General features: G+C 41.8%; 1 protein-coding gene across 1 annotated transcript in view; it reads left to right on the top strand.

Moving 5' to 3' along the window:
- The window catches only part of LOC126100859 (origin recognition complex subunit 3), a 107,903-nt gene extending 85,328 nt beyond the window's left edge, over nucleotides 1-22,575 (top strand). Inside the window, exons 12-13 of the mRNA XM_049911527.1 lie at nucleotides 20,700-20,905; nucleotides 22,121-22,575. Coding sequence (XP_049767484.1) covers nucleotides 20,700-20,905; nucleotides 22,121-22,226 — 312 coding nt within the window. The 3' untranslated portion in view covers nucleotides 22,227-22,575. The remainder of the gene's footprint in view (nucleotides 1-20,699; nucleotides 20,906-22,120) is intronic.
- Nucleotides 22,576-23,662: the final 1,087 nt, after the last annotated feature.

Here is a 23,662-nt window from a genome sequence, read left to right on the forward strand (position 1 = left end):
TGTTAAAAATGTGAAGACTGTGTTATCCAAAATAATCCTGTTCAGTGAGATCTCCTTCCAAAATTGGGTTGCTACTTTCTGTTTGCGTGAAGCATTTGTTACACATAAGTGGCTCAGTGGTAAAGTGCCACACTGCAGATTCAAAGGTCTCAGGCCCGATCCCCATCAGTCTCAGCATTTTTTGTGGGTTGATAACACCTTTACCTTTTTACGTCAACAAGATAGTGTTGGTGAGTGTCTGCAGGAGGAGAGGGAGAGTGTGCATGCGTGCATGCCTGCGCGCGTGCCCGCGCGAGCACGTGCGTGTGTCACAGAGGCTCTTTTCTTCAAGTGGCATTTGAGTTTTAGTAAGAAAAGATTCACAGGAAGAAAAATCCAGTTTGTTTAAATGGAATTCTAAGAAGAGAAGATTTTTGCAGGAGGAGAGATGTGAACTAGAACTCTGACAAACTTCCAGAGATTTCTCAGGGATACCTTCCAAGTCTTCAACTGGAACCCGCTATTATAGAGTCTTACTGTTATCAGTCCTACAATAATCGGAAGTCCATAGGCCAACTTACAAATTATTACAGCTGTACTGGGGTACAATAAAATTAAAATCATGCCAAAATGATTATCAGTTGCATAAGGCACCATTTATTATATGAAATAAGGACTGTTAAGCAGAAGAGACTAAATGCTACAAACAAGCAGTTATACCATTTATATCGAATATTGATCTTAAATTAAATTTTGCTGCAGTATGAAGATGCAATTCTCTTTAGTATGTACATGCCCACCGGCAAGTTAACAGGCTTAGAAATGCATTTCGTTTGCCGAGCTGAGTGAGCGAATGAGTTCAGGGCTGCCTTTGTGACGTAAGTGCCATGGCCTGTCTTTCTCGTGGGCCTTGGTTTAGAGTACCGTGCAGGCAATACCAAGACCTTGATTGACCTAGGTTCATAGAATTTTCTACAACTCTGTGTGGATGGAAGAAATGGGGTCCTGAGGACCGGTTTTTGTGTGTGTTATTGTCCAAAAGGTGACAAGTCCTGCCTGCCCCACACTTCTTGTGGTCAAGTACAACTGCAGTGCATCTGATCTGTCCACCCCTATTTCCTAACCCTGGATTTCCCAGTTAAAAATACACTTTCTCCTGGATGAAAACACACTTTTACTGTGTTAAGTAACAGTATATTTTCCATCGGAACTGCTAAACCTATCAACCATTTGAATGGTTATGGTTTTACACACGGGCGTAGAATTTCCCAGTACTTTAGAAAACGAGACTCAGGGAAAAAGACATGTTTTGGAAATATCTTTGATTTGCAGCAGCAACATGTACACCGTATATTTTCGGATTTCGATAGTATACACTGGAATTCCAACAAACACCGCATGTTGCTTTCCAAATCATTGAAATCGAGATTGTGTTTTGTAAGCCAGTCATAGCTCATGTCATGTGATCTCACCAGCCGATGACACCGGATATTCAGAGCATAGGACACTTGATGTAGTCAGCCAACAGCAACATCACTGTTAAGTTGCACGAACACACAAATGGAAAGTTAATAGTTTAAATTAACACACATAGTGTTGCTACAAGAAAAGCAAAACTTTCACGTATAATATTGGTCTCTAAGCTGCAAAAGAAGCTATGATTTCGCATATAATGTTGATCTTTTTTGCGTGTGTTACAGTGTAAGATATATCACACAAATGTGAAAGTAAAATTTCTAATATTGGCATAAATGTCTGATCTTCAGTATTCGAAATTCTTCTAAATGGCTCTTCATCAAAGAGTTGATTTTTAAATGAGAGTCAAACGCTCTGTGATTTAAGAAATTCATGGTACATTCTTGCACATAGTTCAACTTATGTAAAAGGATATTTTCTTTAAAAGTAACACTTTTCAAACCACCATTTGCAATATTTTGCCGCGACCTGTTAGAAATAGGTTCATTTCAGCAGTTGCCAGATACCGCAGATAAAAGGCGACGCTGCACTTGCGCAGCTACAATGACTTAGGAAGCCTGTGTGTACGTACGTGGAGTGGTGGACAGTGGTACTCCGAGGCGGGAATAGGAAGTGAGCAGGATGGAGAGCTTTTTGAGGTGGCATTGTGCATGTTGCTCAAGTCATTGATTGGGTTTGCGAATGATCAGTGTTGTTGTAATTACAAGCGAAATCCATAGATTCAGACAACCAGAATGAAAAGAAACTACTAACAGGTGACAAGATTACGTGTTACCCTCTCAGTGTATCCAAGAAAATGAAATATTGACAGAAAATTTTTGGCAAGATTGCTACACTAGTAAGAACCAGTTGTACAGTCCCTGGCTAGCAGCCGCTTAAGTTCTATTCCGAAAGTAATGCAGAAAACGTGTTGTACGAACAAATAACAATGCCTAACTAGAGAATAATCGCGGGATAACTAAATTGGTGATTCTGGCAGGGTTAGTGAAGTTAATCAGCGAACAAATTTTGACAATGATAGGTGTAGCTACAGAACTGGTGATGACAAGATCATTTGTTAGAACAAGGAAGGAGAAGAAGTAGGGACGTCACACATATTATGGAAGAATAAGACGATTCCAAATTTATATAAAAATTTCTTAATACTACTATTCGCTCTCATGCTTGAGACACTGGTGCGTATGAATGAAATGTGGAACTATTTCATAACAAAAAACTTTTTGCTTGTAGTACTTGGGGTGTGTTACAAAACTGCTGCAATGTTAGAAAGGCCTATTTTGTTTTATCTAGCAGACAATGACAAAATAGATGTAATCAGATAGAGAAACCACACCAGTCTACGGTATTATTTGTATTAATAGCTATTTCAGTACTACAAAATGACATTTCAATTTTTCACATAGCAACATGTTTGACGAACTTTAATGAGGTAACAGATTCTTTCGCAGAAAGGAAAGCACGTCATGTAAAACTGTAGCAAGATTAGAGAGAGAAAAATGCTAGGAGATAAGGATTGAAGAAATGTGTACTTTCTTGCTTGTCTCTTGTCTTTATTGGTTTTATGTATCCTATATTTAATTTTATGTCACACAAAACAGCAAGTTATTAGCTAATAGGCAATAAAGAGTGCAGATTTTCTGAAGAGCTTGTTCTCCCAATTACAAATAATCCCATCTGCTTTAATTGCGAAATTTTTTATTTTTTATTTTTAAAAGGAGGGGTAGACTGTGAAACCGGCCAACTGGGAACAGGAGAGGCACCACAGGACATTTCAATTTCCACTGTCCTGAATATAGTTTGATGGCATCAATTACAAAATGTACACGTCACAATTCCACAGAGCGAAATATAGTGACGTGCGATAGAAGAATGCTGTATGAAGAGGCGTGGCACTGCACTTTGGCACACTTAAGACCAAATAAGATCTCTTACATTTCCTCGAACACATATGTTTTATGTTTCAGACTTTTCAGAAAGATGTGTGCTACAAGATGAACATATTTTTGAAAATTCGTTTTTTTTTTTTAGTATTGATCCAGTTCGCAAATATCGTACATCCGGGGCTGATGCGCAGCGCAGTCTGAGTTATAGTGGGTAGTCTGCACGTGATCAGTGTTTACATTTAGTGATTTTGCTGTTTCCCCTTCATTTATTCTCACGTCAAATGAAAACAAAATGGATATCTGTGGCCGGGAGTTATCAAGTGAATTAGAATACATTCACATAATTACGGAAGGCTGTTATTAGTTTTAGATTTTATTTTATTACTATATTATATTATATTATTATTCTGACAGTCAAGCATTAATTGCATTGCAGAAGAAAGAAGTTATTTTTGTCTGTTTGCTAAAGAAATTTGACTTTAATTAACCTTTTCGGCAGAGGCAGTCAATGTATTTGAAACAAAATGTTTAATTCCACAGTACTGGCTAGTTTCAACTGTGGGCTGCATTTCAAGTGCACTTTTTCATCTTCTAGCACGGATGGCATTATTTCATAATAAAGAACCAAACATGATATAATACAGTACTAGTGCTCCAAGAAAATTTACATCCCAAAAACCACACTGAAAAGCTTAATATCAGTTCGAGGTCTACTTCATTGGGATTCTGGACATACAAATTTGAACTTTAAGTGTGTACATTTTAGTATGGTTCACAGAATTCCGATGCTCTGTGCACCATCAGTGGGATTTCAAAGGCTATGTGCGAAGGGACTGACAACAAATGCTAATAAAATATAACTATCATTAAGAGCACCACCCTTAACTTGGAAATGAGAGCTTGTCGCCACAAGGCGAACAGGAAGAGGAAGGTAGGAGCAGAGCATGTTGCATTTAAAAGCTCTCCATCCTGCTCACTTCCTATTCCCGCCTCGGAGTACCACTGTCCACCACTTCTACAACTACCTCCAAACCTCCCCCACACCTCCTCATAGCTGACAAACCTTGTCTCGCAGACCTACTACACTTACCCCACCCTCCAAAACTCCCTCCCACCACCACACAGAACCCAAAACTTAAACAGACCTGTAACACAGTCATGAACCTTTCCTAACCCTTAGTCCCACAGAAATATCAGTCATTTCCAAAGGCCTCACCTTTTGCTCCACTCCCAAATTCAACCATGCAGTACTAGTTAAAGACCTTCTCTCCTTCTCCCGGCCCCTACAGTGGAAACACTTTTTCGCCACCAACCTGACCAATCAGTCTCAACCAGAGACCAATATTGAACCTTGCCTAACTCAGTTCACTCCTCCATCCAATCGTGATCCCTCCCACTGCCTCCAAACCACCCCCTGTTAACTTTCCAGAATTTCTTATCCTCGAACCTTGCCTCACCATCATTCCCCAAATCCCTCAACATGCATACTAACCTTACATCCGCAGAAAGAACCGCAGTCCACCATCTAAAAACTGATCCTGATCGTGTAATCCTACCTGCAGACAAAGGCTCCACCACCGTTGTTTTGAATCGCAAGGATTATGTGGCAGAAGGACTCCGTCAGCTGTCAGATACTTCCACCTACAAACCATGCCACAGTGATCCCATTCCAGCAATCCAGCAGGATCTCCAGTCACTACTCAAATCCTTAGGCCTATCCCAGAACCTCTCCCCAGAGTCCATCTCTCTACTTACTCCTACCATTCCCCACACTCCCACCTTCTACGTGCTTCCTAAAGTCCATAAACCCAACCACCCAGGACGCCCCATTGTGGCCGGTTACTGTGCCCCCACTGAGAGAATCTCTGCTCTCGTAGACCAACACCTTCAACCTATTACCCAGAACCTATCCTCCTATGTAAAAGATACCAACCATTTCCTCGACAGACTCTCCACAGTTCCTTTCCCTTTACGACACGGTGCCCTGGTCGTCACTATTGATGCCACCTCCCTGTACAATAACATTCCTAATGCCCATGGCCTTACTACTATCGAACACTAACTTTCCAGACGCCCTATGGATTCGAAACCAACAACCTCCTCCCTAGTCTCCATGACCAACTATACCGTCACCCACAATTACTTCTCCTTTGAAGGCATTACCTACAAACAAATCTGCGGTATGGCTATGGGCACCCGCATTGCACCATCCTATGCTAACTATTCATGGGCCATCTAGACGAATCCTTCCTAAAAACCCAGAATCCTAAAGTCCTCACCTGTTTCAGATTCATTGATGACATCTTTGGCCATCTGGATTGCAGGTGAGGACACCTTATTCACATTCCTCCAGAACCTCAACAACTTCTGCCCCATTTGCTTCACCTGGTCCTACTCAACCCAACAAGCCACCTTCCTAGATGTTGGCATCCTTCTCAGAGATGGCTACATCTTACCTCCGTCCATATCAGACTTAGTAACCACCAGCAATACCTCCACTTCGACAGCTGCCACCCATTCCATACCAAGAAATCCCTTCCGTACAGCCTAGCCACCCACGGTTGTCACATCTGCAGTGATGAGCAGTCCTTCTCTAAATATACTGAAGGTATCACTGAAGCCTTCACTGACCGTAATTATACTCCCATCCTTGTACAAAAACAAATCTCCTGTGCCTTATCTTTCCAGTCTCCCACCACTTCCCAAAGTCCCACAGTCCGGCCACAGGGGAACATTCCCCTCGTAACTGGGTACCATCTGGGACTGGAACAACTGAATTACATTCTCCGCCAGGGTTTCGATTACCTCTCGTCGTGCCCTGAAATCAGAAATGTGCTACCCACTATCCTTCCCACCCCTCCTACCGTGGTATTCCGCCTTCCACAGAACCTACACAATATACTCGTCCATCCTTAGACAACCTCTCCTCCCAATCCCTTACGTCATGGCTCATACCCCTGTAATAGACCTAGATGCAAGACCTGTCCCATACATCCTCCTACTGCCACCTACTCCAGTCTCGTCACTAACATCACCTATCCCATCAAAGGCAGAGCTACCTGTGAAACCAGTCATGTGATTTATGCAACCACTGTGCTGCATTCTATGTAGGCATGACAACCAACAAGCTGTCTGTCCGCATGAATGGCCACCGACAAACTGTGGCCAAAAAACAAGTGGACACGCTGCCAAACATGATACCCCTCATCTCAATGACTGCTTCATAGCCTGTGCCATATGGCTCCTTCCCACCAACACCAGCTTTTCTGAATTGCGCAGGTGGGAACTTTCCCTGCAATACATCCTACGTCCCATAACCCTCCTGGCCTCAACCTTCGTTAGTCACTGTCCTCACCCATCCAGCCCCCTCTCTGTTCCCATTCCAGCACTACACAGCCGTCATTTCATCGCCACAGCCAGTTTTTTAATTTCTTATTATTTTTATTCCTCTCCTTTCCGCTACTTACCCCCTCCCCCCTCCACACCTTCTCTCCTGCCTTCCGTCTAAACCGCAACACTTCACTGTTCGCCACTCCCACCCTGCTATCCCTCCCCCTCCCCGCCCCAGCCTCCTCCTTACCCCCACCCAGTCACCACTCCCATCGTGCACTGGTGCTGCTGGTCGCAGTGTAGTTTCAGCTCTCTGAGACTGCAGATGTGTGTGCAAGTTGTGCTTGCGTGAGTGTTTGTGTGTGTGTATGTGTGTCTACTGCTGACAAAGGTCTTAATGGCCGAAAGCTATGATTGTGTGAATCTTTTTATTGTTCTTATTGCGACTCAGCATCTCCGCTATATGGTGAGTAGCAACTTTCCTTCTCTTGTATTGTTACAGTCCATCCTGGATTTTCCATTGTTTGATTCATATGAATAATTGATAAACCAACATGCGCTAGATGCTAGGCGCTTTGTGAAACAATTTTTTTTTTCCTCAAGAATATGAATTTGGCACCCTCTTTTCCCGGTAGCATCTAGCTGCTTGATGTGGCTGCTTGCACATCCAACAGCTACATTCCTGTAGCCAGAAGTGGGAGAATCTATTGCTCAAATGCGACTACTCAACTGCGTATGCGCATGAGCCTGCTCGTAACTGCTGAAACGAATCTAATGTAAACAGTTGTGACTTCACACTCATCAGAGGCAATTTGTTGTTATGATTCATGTATAGTCTTTGTAAAGCCTTTGACACATTTGGTTGTTGGAAGAGGCTTGCATGAGTACTGTGTGTCATTGTTGTGTATGGCGCATTTCCTTTGCAATTTAAGTTATTTTCGTTTTTTCTCTTGTTTATGTTTCATTGTTGAAGTATTATTCTGCAGTAGCGGGATACAGTAATATCCTTTGTTAGAGTATTGGTTCTTACCAGTAAAAATTACAAAACCTGAAAACTAAAACAATGAAAATTCCCAGAATTCTAAAAAATTCCAGAGTTTTTCCCGGATGAGAAATTCCCGGGTTTTCCCAGATCTCCCGGTTGTCCCGGATCATATATACCCTGACTAAACACAAACAAATTGAGGCTAATGATTCCAAGACTCTCCCAGCTGCACCTCAGTTCCTTTTGGTATCGTTTACTGAAGGTGGCCAGGCCTTCGCTATGGTTAAACCATTCATTATTCATACAGGTGTTCATACAATTGCTGGCCCTGTGAAATCCTGTTCTTGTTTACACAATGGCACTTTGCTTTTGGAGATGAATTACGATTCTCAAGCATAATTGCTTGCAGCTTCACTCCTCCACCGCTATCCTTTTTGTATCGAGGCCCAACAAAAGCTGAATTCTTAGTGTGGTCTGACCGTACATTGTGAACTCGATGTACTGCTACCGTTGTCGATGTTACAACCACACTCAAATGTCCTGTCAAAACCCAGACAAATGTTTTACTTGTGGTAGGGATGCCCACTAGGGTAATTGCCCACCATCTCTTCAATTAGTGGTGACCAGACAGCCTCATCCCGAAAAATGTCACATGTATCTTGATGAGCGGGCCATCCAGAAGATGCATGAGATCTGGGTCATGAAAAATGTGCCTTACCCTGTCACTCGCAAGTTGCTGGATAGTTGGAAGTACTGCATTTTACCATCTAGCCCTTACAATACTGTTCTCATTCCATGAAGGACTTGGCTGTGCAGACTTGGGACATCATATTCAGCACCACGTCCATAAAATTGCCCATTGTGACAGCAGCATTACCATCTCCTCCTCCAGCTGTGCAGCAAGCCACGAACTTTTGCTTCTGGTGGGAAAATCACCTGCTACACAGCCAGCAGGGTGGAAAGGGCAGAAGGAATACCCCCACGAAGACTTATGTCCCTCCAACCAACAAACACCTGAATCTTCATCTGCAAACCACAAAGGTGCAAAGAAACCAAAAAAGATAAATGACCTTCTCCTTCGCCGACTAAGAGATCCTATTCCGTGGCGTCGCTGTGTGTTACCCTTATGTGGCTGGCCTCTGTTTCGCCAGTGCGCACCTCCAACCATTTCTCTACCTTGCAATCAGCTGGTCAACCCAGTGAGAATGCCGACACCTCTGTAGATGGCATGGAGCAGGATCCTCCAGCCTGTGCGCCTTGTAGCAATCTGTCTTTGAGGGCTGGCACTCGGCAGCCGCCGTGGTGACAACCCTTCATTTTTTCTTTTTTCTCTTCTCCCATTTCCCTGTCATGACTCCCCTTCAATGGAACATTCACAGTGTTGTATCCAGCAAGGAGGAATTATGGTAACTCCTGGAATTGCAGCATCCACTTCTTTTCTGCCTCCAGGAAGCAAAATTGCATCCTCACGATCACTTTGATCTCTTGCACCTCTTTTCAGTCCACTTCAACCTTCCCCCTGAAGATGGCATTCCATTTCATGGTGGAGTTATTCTGCTCATCTGGAATGACATTTGTAGTCAAATCATCTCACTGAATACCCCGTGGCAAGCTGTTGCAGTCCTCATTATTCCTTCCTCGCTTCACGTTTTCTCTTTGTACCGTCTACATCCCTCCAACATTTGGTTTCCCCATGGCGGAATTCCTCCAGCTTATTGGGCAACTCCCTCATCCTGTTTTGCTGCTTGGTTACTTTAATGCGCACCATCCCCTTTGGGGCTCTTGGCGAACATATGAGAGAGGCGCTGCTCTCTTGGCTGACCTTATAAATCAACTTTGACCTCATCTGCCTTAACACTGGAGCACCCAAGTTTGCACTGCCCAGCTTGCCCATCATTTCGAGTGGTCCATTCTCTCTGACACATACTTGAGCGACCATTCCCCGTATGCTATCCTTTTGCTGATTCCTACACCACCTACATGTAAACCGAATTGGCAGCTTTCGAAGGGTGACTGCGGGGCTTTACTCCTCCCTGGAAACCTTTGATGAGCTACATATTCCCAGTTGTGATGACCAGGTACAACCGTTATCCTTACCACCACAGAGCTCCGCCCCCCCCCCCCCCCCCCGTCCCTCCCAGGGGGTCAACAACTCTTTTGTGGATAGGTGCATGGCAAGCACAGGACCCCAAGCTAGTGCAACTTTCTTTCGTTTCCCAGCTACATGCCTCCCTTTTCCACATCTCTCCCTGTCCCCGATCCTTCCCCCCCCCCCCCCAACCCTTCTCTTTCCCCCTCCCACACCCCTTCCCTTCCCCTTCCCCTTCCCATTCCCCCTCTCTTTATGTTTTATGCCTACGTCCAGGGACAGACACTTGTGACTGTAAGACGTGGTTTCTCTTCTTTTATCTCTATACTGGAAAGTCTCTGTCCTTACTTTGTCCTTCTCTTTTCCTCGAGTCTACTCTTTACCTTCCCTGCTGCAGCATTTGAGAATTCTTCCCTTTTTTTTTCCTCCCTGTGCATGTCTTAGGGCCGACTCACGCATTCCCACACGTAGCTCATGATGGGGTAATGTGTAATTCCCTGCCCCGGGTAGACAAGTAGGACACATATCTACATCTACATCTACATCCATACTCTGCAAGCCACCTGATGGTGTGTGGCGGAGGGTACCCTGAGTACCTCTATCGGTTCTCCCTTCTATTCCAGTCTCGTATTGTTCGTGGAAAGAAGGATTGTCGGTACGCTTCTGTGTGGGCTCTAATCTCTCTGATTTTATCCTCATGGTCTCTTTGCAAGATATACATAGGAGGGAGCAATATACTGCTTGACTCTTCGGTGAAGGTATGTTCTCGAAACTTCAAGAAAAGCCCGTATCGAGCTACTGAGCGTCTCTCCTGCAGAGTCTTCCACTGGAGATTATCTATCATCTCCGTAATGCTTTTGCGATTACTAAATGACCCTGTAATGAAGCACGCTGCTCTCCGTTCGATCTTCTCTGTCTCTTCTATCAACCCTATCTGGTATGGATCCCACACTGCTGAGCAGTATTCAAGCAGTGGGCGAACAAGCGTACTGTAACCTACTTCCTTTGTTTTCGTATTGCATTTCCTTAGGATTCTTCCAATGAATCTCAGTCTGGCATCTGCTTTACCGACAATCAACTTTATATGATCATTCCATTTTAAATCACTCCTAATGCGTACTCCCAGATAATTTATGAAATTAACTGCTTCCAGTTGCTGACCTGCTATTTTGTAGGTAAATGATAAGGGGCTATCTTTCTATGTATTCACAGCACATTACACTTGTCTACATTGAGATTCAGTTGCCATTCCCTGCACCATGCACAATTCGCTGCAGATCCTCCTGCATTGCAGTACAATTTTCCATTGTTACAACCTCTCGATACACCACAGCATCATCTGCAAAAAGCCTCAGTGAACTTCCGATGTCATCCACGAGGTCATTTACGTATATTGTGAATAGAAACGGTCCTATGACACTCCCCTGCGGCACACCTGAAATCACTCTTACTTCGGAAGACTTCTCTCTATTGAGAATGACATGCTGCGTTCTGTTATCTAGGAACTCTTCAATCCAATCACACAACTGGTCTGATAGTCCATATGCTCTTACTTTATTCATTAAATGACTGGGGGGAACTGTATCGAATGCCTTGCGGAAGCCAAGAAACACAGCATCTACCTGTGAACCCGTATCTATGGCCCTCTGTGTCTCGTGGACAAATAGCGCGAGCTGGGTGCCACATGACACATAAATACCCCCTGGTAAAGGCCAGGCCCAGAGAGGGGTGATTACCCGAGCTGGTACCTTCCGAATGTGCCGATTGGTCCCTCCATCGTTTCCTAGGGAGGTGTGACCTGAGGTGTGGACGATCATCTAAGGCGGGAGTGACCTCAGAGAGGGCCCCACTGGGAAGTAATGCACCATCAGAGACGTTGGTAATCTTGGGGGATACTTTTACAATGGTTTCTTCTACTTCTATGATGTCTCTCCACAAGAGAAAGCTAGATGAGTCTCAGCCATGGACAATTCTTCCATCAGTGCTAAAGTTCCTAGTTGTTTCTTAGTCTGACGAAGGTCAAGACTTCTCCACAGTCAACCCTTTCGTAATCCAGAAAGGTGTCAACACAGTTGAAGGTCCTGTAAAGTCTTGTTCCCAGTTACAAAATGGCACCTTGTTAGAAAGAGACAGTGCCCTCCAGATACATAAATTGCTTCCAACTACACTGCTACATACCTTCCCAGTCAAGGTGGAAGTGCACCATACTTAAATTCATTGTGCTGGATGATTTATACAAGATCACTCGACAGATTATCAAATGAGGACATTCAAAATTTCCTTTCTGATCAGGGCATAACAGTCGTACATCGAGTCATGAAGAAGGTTGAAAAAGAACTGGTACCGACCCGCACTCTCTTCTTGACATTTGACAGAGTTCAACTACCATCGAACATTAAAGCGGGATATGAGATAATTTCAGTTCGCCCTTACATCCCCAACCCTAAGCGTTGCTATCGGTGTCAGTGGTTTAATTATGCCAGCCAGTCGTGTTCCAATACAGCCAAATGCATAACCTGTGGCAGGGATGCCCACAAGGGTGATTGTCGACCTCCATCCCCTCGTTGCATCAACCGTTTGGGTGACCAAGCAGCCTACTCCAGAGATTGGCCTATTTTTAAAGATTAATAAATTATTCAGGAAGCTAGAGTGAAGGAAAAGATGTCTTACTTTGCTGCTTGTAAGTTATTTGCCAGTAGATAGCCCACTGTGCTCCCAGTGGGTAAATATAGCACTGTCCTTGCCTCTCCTCGAACTACTAAGGAGGTAGCCACGCGATCTCACCTTTAGCGCCACAGTTGTCAGATCGGCCAGCCCATTATCCCCACTATCATCTGCTCACTCTAAGGGTCAACCTTCATTGGTTCCTGCTAAATCACGGGCCCCAAAATTGGACGCCCAGACTTCCAGTAAAGAGCCTTCTCATGAAGATCTTTCACATACCCTGATCTAACAACCATCGACTCCTCCCTCATCTCAACGTCCTGCTTCCAAGAAGGCTCATAAGAAACAAAGTTCCTCTCCTTCCCTGCCACAGCGTCTCTCTTTTGCAGTGCCACCCAGTGGTAGCCACCCTCGGCCGTCTTCCGTGTCGCCAAGACCGACCACTGGCAGCCTATCAACCAGCCAATCACTGGCACCCGAAAAACCTACGGATCAGGATCTTCTGCCTTTGGCTGAATGTCGTTCCACACTGTCAGCCACCGGCTGTCAGTGGTCTTTGAGTTGATGGCAACTGTGGTGAGATTTTCCCCTTTTCTGTCCACCCTATGTCCATTATCCATTGTAATATCTGTGGAATTTGCTCCTTTGGAATGAATTGTTGATCCTCTTATGATCCTACTTCAAGGTTATCTTCGGTCCATGTCCCCATGATCACTTTGTCATCCCTCATTTCCAATTAGTCTGGTTTGATCTCCTGTCTGTTGATGGTGCTCCGGCACAGGGGGGCTAGAGATTCTTCTCCATGATACTATCCATTGTCACCCAATCCCCTTAAACAGTTCCTTCCAAGCTGTTGCTGTATGTCTTTCCCTTTCTGGATACACCTTCTCCCTTTGTACCATATCCATTCTGTCGTCCACACCAATGGCAAGAGCCAATCTTCTTCATCTTCTTGGTCAACTGCAACACTGCCCCCCCCCCCCATTCCCCCACCCCCTCTCCCGCCCCATTTCGTCGCATTTCACCTTTAGTGCACCGTATCCCGGTCCTTCGTGGACTGAAGTGTGGCACGATGCAATTCACGGGCGGAGGTGTGGTCTCCGCATTTTTCACCATCATCCTATGATGTAGAACTGCATTCGTTATAGACAGTTGCGTGCACAGTATCGTTGCATTCTTCATTATAGCAAAAAATTCAGCTGGATTTCATTTATTACTTCTATTAACAGTTCCACTCCCTCTTCCATTGTGTTGGCCGACCTCTGACGACTCTCTGGGACCAAGATCCAGTCCCAAATTTCTGGTGTGACCTTAGGAGATGTTGTTGTGGACCCCATTGCTGTCTCCAACACCTTGGGCTGCATTTTGTGAAGATTTGAAGCTCCACCCACTATCACCCTGCCTTCCTCTATAGGAAAAGTGGAGGCGGCTTGGGTGATACCCTTCTCTTTTCAGAATCCTGAATGCTAAAATGTCGCCTTTACTATGAGGGAGCTAGATCATGCTCTCACTTCATCCTGATGTTCCACCCAAGGGCCGGACAGTGTTCACATTCAGATGTTACAGCAGTGCTCTCTTGCAGGCAAGCATTTTCTCCTTCATACATACATTCGACTCTGGGTAGATGACATGTTTCCCAGGTGCTGGTGTGGAGACATAGCTAAGGCTGATAAGGACAAACACCTTTTTTCTAGCTACTGCCCCATTTCTCTCACCAGATGTAATTGCAAGGTGATGGAACATATAATTCATGCCCTGGCTGGTATGGTGGCTTGAGTCTCGCAATTTACTAACCACTGCACAATGTGGATTTTGAGCACACTGTTCTGCAACTGACCATCTCGTCACTTTGTGTCCCATTTCATGAATGGTTTTCTGTGGAAACACCAGACTGCAGCCGTGTTTTTTGAATTGGAGAAAGCCTGTGACACCTGCAGGGGGACTGGCATACAGAGTTTTCAAGTTACATGTAGGTTCTGCCTTGTGGGGCACCTTTATCCAGGGAAGCGGGGTGCTTCATAGCTCCATTCTGAATGTTGTCCTCTTTGCTATTGCCATTAACCCTATTATGGCCTGTCTCCTGGTGGGCATCTCTGGCTCTCTTTTTGTTGACAATTTTGTAGTCTGTTGTAGTTCTCCATAGACTCGTCTCCTTCAGCAGTATCTTCAGCAATGTCTCAATTGGCTTTACTCGTGGAGCATCGACAACGGCTTTTTCTTTTCCACTGATAAAACTGTATGAATTTCTGGTGGCATGATGGGTTTATTCCACTGTCTTTACATCTTGGGCATGTTGTTCTTCTTCCATTCACTGAAACTACGAAATTCCTGGAGCTCATACTTGATAGGAAACTTTCTTTATCTTCCCACGTGTTTTACCTGGTTACCCACTGTACCTGGCCACCCACTGTACCCGGTCCTTCAGTGTCCTTGTGTCCTCAGCAGTTCTTCCTGGGGAGAAGACCTGACCACCCTCCTCCATTTGTACCGATCCCTTGCCTGTTCACAGTTAGACTACAGGTATTTCATTTATGCATCTGCACGTCCATCCATCTTACATAGTTTAAATACAGTACAGCATTGTGGCATACATTTGGCCACTGGCACCTTCTGAACTAGCCCGGTTTAGAGTCTGTATGCAGAAGCTACCGAACTAGTGCTGTCATACTGACGTCATATTCTCTACAGCAGGTATGTATGCCATTTGTCTGCTATGTCCGGCCACCCATCTGTGCCGCCTCCTTCGATGACCCCTTTGACTGCTAGTATGGAGCGTGTCCTTCGTCTCTGTTATCTCCTGGAGTTCCTGTTCGGCTATTGCTCCTGCAGCTTAACCACACGTTATCTGCTGCTTTCCCAGTGGGTGTGAGCCTTCATCTATTGGTGTAAGTTTCTCGATCTTTGCACGGAACTTAGCGATAGTTCTTATGTATACACTGATGGCTCTCAGACTGACCATGATGTTGGATGTGCCTTCCCCATTGGCACTGACTGTTTTCGGTATCAGCTTCTGGAACACTGCTCAGTATTTACAGCAGAGCTCTTCACCCTGTATCAGGCCACACAGTACATCCGGTGACACAGGCTTATCAATTATGCCATCTGCTAGATTCTCTCGGTGCCCTTAAGAGCCTATGTGTGCTGTATGCAGTCCATCCCATATTGCCGTGTGTCCAAGAAAGCTTCCATTTGAGGGAGCCACTGTGATGTTTACGTGGATCCCTGGTCATGTTGGTTCGATGGGAAATGAGGCTGCCGATGCTGCTGCCAAGACTGCAGTCCTCCTAACTCGGTCACTAGTTCTTCCATTCCTTCTGATGATCTCCGTGTTGTTAGCAGGTGATGTCACTTTGGTATCACCACTGGTCTCCCTTCATAGGAATAAGCTCTTGGGGATTAAACCTTTCCCAGCTGCTTGGCCAACCTCCTCTCAGCCCTCTTACCGCGAGGAAATCATCTTAGCAAGGTTGCATATTGGGCACTATCTTTTTAGCCATCACCATGTGTTAAGTGGTGATCGGCCACTGCTTTGTGCTCATTATAATCAATCTTTGACAGTTCACCATTTCCTGACTCAAAGTCCTTTTTTTAATCACTTACTTTCTACTGTATGTTTGCTGTCTGAGGTGTCGTCCATTTTAGCAAACGGTGCTTGAGCTGTTGACTGTGTTTGACTTTTTATCCATCGTACCAGTATGGGAAAGGACATCTAATATTTAATTCAGGACCTCCATTGTCTCTACGGCGTATTTTGCAGGTCTTTCTCCAAGACAAAGACCATGTGTTTAACAGTCTTTCCTTCTGTTGGGCTTAACGTGTAGTCGCTTTTAACTACTTTTTTGTCTTAGTGTTCTAATGTTCTGACATGGGTGCTTATGACCCTAGTTATTTTAGCACCCTAAAACAAAAGAAAAAACAAACAAAAAAAACCTATCTGCTACTTAAGATTCTCAGAGGCAAGCATGCTAAAGTATCTGTAGCTATTATTGGCATAATATTACACTGCTGTGAAGATCAAGTTTGAAGATGAAAGCAAATGAAATTTTCAACATTAAAAAACAACTTCAAAAGAAAACATTTTCATAATGCCCCAAAAGGCAGTTGACTGCATAAATAGCTGAATACAAAAGTCTACTTTAAATTACTACTCTTCAACTTGTAAGTGTTCCATAGAAACACAAACTTGTTTATGTAAAGCAGCTTCCTCCAAAAGATGAAGATTACTTTAACTGCTCTGTGAATCTGTATAATGACACCAGTTTATCCAGACACTTGCACTGATCCCCAATGACAGTAAAATACCACACGCCTGAATTATCTAGAAAGAGACACTCCTGACACTCAGACAGTGACACGCTAATGAAATAATTGTGAAAAGGATATTTATCATAACATGTTGTTGTGATGACTCCATTAGTGATCAAGGGAAGAGCATTTTCATTTGCATGCATTATGACTGCTCTCTGTTCCAACAGTTTCTTCCGTTTAGCAGTACACATCTAACACTCCAATCAGCTGGCAGTCATCTCCTAAATAGACAGGTCTATACATGTTTAAGCAGTTTACCTAAATTTTCTTTAAAATTCATTTTCCCAGGAAAATTGTTTTAAATTTTAAGGACTTGTTCGAAGCTGGCAGCACCCCATAGTAAACAGTTAGTTGCCTCAACACCAACTGGTATTAGCTGTGTGCATAGCTGTGGTGAATAAACACAATAAAAGTTAGCCCTTCTTTTAATCATAATATGCTGCAGATCCCTCAAATGGAAAGACTTAGCACAATTGTTGGAAGAAAACACAGTTAAGATCTGTTTACAAGAAAGAGAGCAGAAATCATTCGTGAAAGTACCTTTTAATATGTATCTGTTGGACAATATTAAAAGCTTATTCTGAGTTCAAGCATAGTGGGGTATCTTGAACAGAATGGCAGGTAGGTAGGCAGTAGATAGATTTATTCATCTCATAACATACAATTTCAAATCATTGTTGATTTGATGTGTTCGCGACATATCAGCATTTTCTTATATTATGTTATGTTCATTTCTGAGATGTTTCTATGCAGTTCCATATTACAGTTTCCAGTATGCAAAAGTAAATGTATAATTTCCTTGTTCATACTGTAAACTATCCTCAAAGAAGTTGTCAGTGGAATAGTAACACTTTTCCGCCGGACAGGTATAGGGTGATCCTTTCGGTGAAACTAAATCCTTGATATGACTACCTTTTTCTTTTATTGTAAATTTTTAATCCCTATAATCTGGTGTTTGAGCACTAAGTTTTAATGATGTGTTGAAAGTATAAAATTCTCTCTGTGATGATTGCTGCAGTTGTGGTCGAAATCGAAAGAGTTAAGTGTATGTTGACTTTTATACAAGAACAACAATAAATCATGTGTAAAGGGAAGGAATAGAGAGTGTGGTCTACATGATGCCCACTATTTGGCTACACATGTTCCAAATTGTGATATTATGAGTCTCATGACATTTGCTGAATTTCCCCACAACAAGATCATGCCATAATGGATAACTGACTCAAAGCAAAAGTTATAGACTAACTTTCTGATGTCTAAGATTGTGACACGTGACAAAATATACATCGCAAAAGCTAGGCTGTTAAGTTCGTTTGCTAACCAGTTTGTATGTACCTTCCAATTTAAATTTTTACCAAGTTTTAGGGATACGAACTGCATGTGGTTTGCTTCCGTGATATCCTCATTATTGCAAGTTACCTTTATTTCACTTCGTTCTAACAATTTTGCTTCAAATTGCATCCTTTTGGTTTTAGTTACATTTACTTTCAGTCCCTTTTGATAAAACCAAGATTGAAATTTCTCTGAAGTATTTATGATACTTTCTGGAATTCTTTCAGGCACCTCATTTCCAATTAGAAGTGATTTCTCAAGTAAAACTGAATTAACGCCAGTAGCAAGTGGTAGGTCATTTATGTAGAAAAAGAATAGGTGGGGATCTGATAACGAACTGTGCGGGAATCCTTGGACAATACTTTTGTTTTGAGAAGTAATTTCTTGAATTTGAAGTTTTAATTAATCTATCTGTTAAGAAAGAGATGAACCATTGTAAAGCAGTGTCCCTGGTTCCATAGATCAAGTAATTTGCATAATAGTAACGAGAGACTCACTGAATCGAAAGCCTGTGTTAGATGTACCTGTGACTTTTCTACACTTATCTAGTGAGGAACGTATCTTTTCAGTAAACTCTTTGAATGAATTTACATTGCTTTTTCCGTCTTGGAATCTGAACTGGTTTGTAAAAATTATGTCATTTACTGTAAGAAATTTTTGAATTTGTTTTGCTGCAACCTTTTCAAACAGTTTAGAAAGTACTGACAGAAGAGAGATAGGGCAGTAATTCCCCATATCTCCTGATGATCACTTTTTGAATAGTGATTGTATATTGTAATACATTTGGAAAACATCCTTGCTCAAAAGATTGGTTTATGATAACTGGCAGTGATTGTGAAATGGCATTAGAAACATGTGGGTATTTCATACTACCCTAATGAGGTTTTGTTTTTTAAAGCAAAAATTTCAATTTCTATGGCCCTTTAGGCAGTTTTTTTTTTTTTTTCCGAGCTATTTGAAATATGTGTTCGGGTTGTTTCTCAAGCATATGAAATTCACATTGTCTTGATAAGCTTCTACATCTACATCCAACCTTACTATATTTAAGAAGAATTCATTTAGACAACTTGGCTCTGAACAGACACACACATTGAAAGAAGACTGCTCCATATCATCAGCTGTGGGACTGAGTTCTCTGTGAGATAGGGACAAAACACCACATTTGCATCTCACCCTCTCGTGCACACACATGACTGATGTCATTTCCAGATGCCAATACTAGACTGCAATTGTGGTGAGCATCGAGCTGGGCTCGGGTTAGTATCAGAAGTACAGAAGAGATGTGGGCTGGAGAAAGGAGTGAGGGCATAGGAGGGTAGGGATGGGGAATGGCGTTGCAGTGCTGCTTGTGGGAGCATGTGAGTGGGTTGCTAGGTTCAGCATTAGGAGGCTGTGCTATGGTGGCAAAAGAGGAGAGAGGAAAAACGGAGAAGGGGAAGGAAGAACTGTTCAACCATGCCGGTTGGACAGAGGGTGTATATGACAGACTGGAGTGGGAGTGCACTATTGCCTTAGACAACTGCTATCCATCAGCACTACAAGAAAAATGCATGACGCCACCTCAAGAGACTGTCCATACTCTTCCTCTTGTACTCTCACTGTGAACTATCGCCATCTAGCACCACTACTAGAAAAGTGAATGTATGTGTTTGTTTAAATCTGATGAAGGACATAGGCTGATAGCTTCTTTAAGTGTGCCTCTCTGCCACTCAGTGCCTCCTCTATCTGCTGAGTAGCAATCTATCCTATTTTATATTGTTGTATTTTCTGTTGTTGGTTTTTAACTCAGTCATTTGAGATAAAATAAGTTTTATCTTCATCTTATCAATTTTGTTCCTATTGCAACACATATTCCCAGACTCGCTTAATGAGTCATATCAAATATGACAATCACGGAATTTTTCTCTCTGGGATGAATTTTTACGAGTGCTCATGATGGGAAGTTTCCTCTGCAATGCACTCCACAGTGATTCGTGGCATGCCAGAGTAGGTGTAGTATTTCTCTCTCCAAGAGGGTTAAAATAATGTTTTAATCAGTACACTGGTAAAAGAAGCCAGAGAGAGAGAGAGAGAGAGAGAGAGAGAGAGAGAGAGAGAGAGAGAGAGAGACTCCAGTGTACCTGTGGGTTGATCATCGAAATATTGTGCATATAATGGAAACAACAGTTCAGCTGAACACCCAGAAATACAACATTAATCCTTCTGATTCGTTTTCCTCTTTGTTTGTGAAGTAATTTTTGGTAAAAGGAATGAGCTTAGTACAGTTTTTTTGTTAGAAATCGTTGTGATAAGTACAGCATACTTAATTTTTTAGTTACATCAGTTGTTTTAAATTCTACAGCATTCAGAAGATTTCTTAAAATATTTAAATATTTAGAAACATTTAACATTGTTTATCTGGAGCTGTGATGCATTCCATAGCTTAATGTTTCTGCAAAGCAGCTGATAACTATGTGCCAATCATGATAATTGCAACTGTTTTATATATGTTAGGGCAGACCATTAAAACATGTTTTTGATGCAAGATTTTTTTCACGATTATGATGAAGATTGTAATATTCACTTTTATTTTTTATGCTTAGAGTTTATATTTACAAGTTTATCATTACTTACACATTGCAGTATATATAGTAACACACTTTTATGATTACAGTGTGACTGCTGTAAGATTTCAGAGCCAGGAACTATTCTGCCATCTATGGTTGATCTTTGCATCGCATTTAAGCTACACTTGGAAAGTGGGCGTTTCATTTCACTTGCTGATTGGCTTCAGGCTTTTGCAGCTGTAGCAAATCCTGCAGAAGATTGTGATGATGGTGATGAAGACAGCCCCAACTCAAATATTGATCCTCATATACAGTATCCTTTCACTAAAAATTTTCATTTTTTACATTGATTATTCATTTATTCAATTGTTACAAATTATTTTGTCTTTACTGTGTTAAATTAAGCAGTAGCTTTACAAATGCTCACCTCATACTTCTTGTGTATGATGAATTTCAAACAAGATTTTAATACAGGCCCAGAAAAGTGCTGTCAAAAATTTCTCTTGCAGTGACCAGCAACCTGAAAGGAAATTGCTCATCCTTTGATGCTTTCCTAACACATTACTTTTTGGCAAAGTTTTGTACAACTATCCGTTTATGTACTTGTTTTCTCGGTAAATGTGTTGTGATTCTATGTAATGTGGGACAAATTGTGTTGCTTTGACACATTGTAAAGAAAGGAGATTCCTTCCATTCAAGTTTATTGATGATTCAGCCAGCCAAACTTTGAAAGGGTAATTCCACGACTCGAATGAAAGTCGTAAATGCTTCAAAGACCTGTGACAGAGACTTCAAATCTACCTTACTTGAACACATAACATAATGCAACTCTGCCATAGCTTGTGTTCACACCAAAGCTGGAGTTTTATTGTATCTTTTCTGTAGAGTGCTATCAGAGTTGCATAGAGGATGTTACAGTCCTTAACTTCCATGTTGTAATTGCTTTTGAACTGTTCCTCTTTCACCAAATCTGTGACAAGAACTGAATATGTGGAACCAGCTGCATCAGTGTATGCAAGATACACGGTATTTTCCAGGCATATTTGTCATCGAATATGGTCCCTACTGATGACATACTTGATATTCCAGTTCTGTGATTATATCTTGAACAGCTCTATGTTCAAAATATAGGAAATTTTTCATTTGTTGCACATATTTGGTTGTTTGCTGTAACCAGTTTGTTGACCAATCTCATGTCCTTGTCTGAGGTAGCAGAATAGGAAATTTTTCATTTGTTGCACATATTTGGTTGTTTGCTGTAACCAGTTTGTTGACCAATCTCATGTCCTTGTCTGAGGTAGCAGAATGGGGCTTTTGTGCGATAGCTCTCAGTGTAACCTCTTTCATACAAAATGAGATTTCTGTTGTAGAGAAATATTCATAATAAATGAATAAAGTTTCAGAATGTAATTGCTCTTACTCTGATTCTCTCTTGGTTGTGAAAATTTGTATGCAACAAATCTGTTATGTTTCTGCAATGAAATATGATCTTTATTTATTGATTATTTTTTCCTTAGTGAAATTACAGAGCCCGATTTACTCAAGCTGTAAATGAACTTCAGTTACTTGGATTTATACGAACCACCAAAAGGAAAATGGACCATGTTGCAAGACTGACGTGGGGTAGCTGCTAAGAGCTGTGCTCAGTAATCAACAGTTGGCTTTCACTTTTTATGAGAGCATCTACACACACTGAGAGACAGGATGATGTTTGTTTTCTGTAATAGTGAAAATAGAGGTTAATAGGGATGCAGTATGTGTATTACAAGATGTGTTTTGGAAGGATAACTGTTGTAGAACCTCATGGAGAGAAAAAAAAATTGTTTTTATTTGTCAAAAACATTTCTACCTAAACCTTTCAACAATGTAAATGAACAGAAATAGGAGATGCACACTTCTGTATGATACTAATGTTTCCCATTGTTTTTGTTATCACTTAACCAGAAATAATAAGAATAAAAGTTGGGAGATAACAATTTGTAATTAAGTTTTTCTGACTTTTTCCATGGTAATTCTGACCTGCACTAAATTTTATAAAATGTAAAGGACAATGAATGCATCAGACTATATGCTGAATGTATTGTGCAGTCTTATCAGTGCATCATTTATACTGGATATCCCAGTTTTTCTATTTTTTGCTTTTGTCTTAAATCACAATACATTAACATGACAGCAATATTCAGTTTGTAACTGATCTCTATGGGCAGTTAATCGTGGTAGATTTTTCAGCAGCATTAGAATCCAACTTTGTCCATAATGAATGTTACTGATTTTGAGCAAATTAATTGTGAAAAACCTGTTCTGCCTTAACACCAAACAGAATGTGTGGTCTATCATTTGTGCCAAAGATTTTTCTCAAAGAATATTATAGCACTACATTTACTACTGTTCGTATTTTCTAATAATCACATATATGTGTGGAATATATTACTTTTATGAACTTAGTGCATTGTAAAATATTTCATAAATATAAAAGATCTGATAAAAAGAAATGAGATTAAGCATCTACTTGTTGCCTTTTCGCCTTGAATAGTGTCTTTTACACTGTGAGTTTCATCAGAATTCTTCAACTCGATGACAGTGGACAAGCGGTTCATTGCAGGCGGATTCTTGGGCTCTACCAGAGATTGTTGAGTACAAGTAACAACATTGAGGAAATAATACTGACTTTACAAATTTGAATACATTGAAAATATGTTGAATTAGTGGTAGCTGCCTTCAAAGTAGGACTATTTTAGTCCACATACATCTGCATCGCGTTTTCTGTGCACCAGGACAGGAACTATAAAGTTTCTGCCTTTAAGATCATATGTGTAGTAAAGTGATCATCCATTGCCTCTGAGTAGATTGATGTTTATGGAGCTAGAAACATTATGCACTTACACACCATGACAGTTAGTTCACTAATAATACAAGTAGTCATGTTCCATTTCTGTTGGACCATGTATAAAAATTTAGGTGGGCATAATATTTATTTAACTTTTCCAAAACATTTGAAAACATTGTTTTCAACCATGCAGGTGCTGTGTGAGAATGTAGTGCAGGGCACCATCTTGTGATTTAACATTTA

Source organism: Schistocerca cancellata, chromosome 9 (genome assembly GCF_023864275.1).
Source record: "Schistocerca cancellata isolate TAMUIC-IGC-003103 chromosome 9, iqSchCanc2.1, whole genome shotgun sequence".
NCBI classification, from domain to species: domain Eukaryota; kingdom Metazoa; phylum Arthropoda; class Insecta; order Orthoptera; family Acrididae; genus Schistocerca; species Schistocerca cancellata.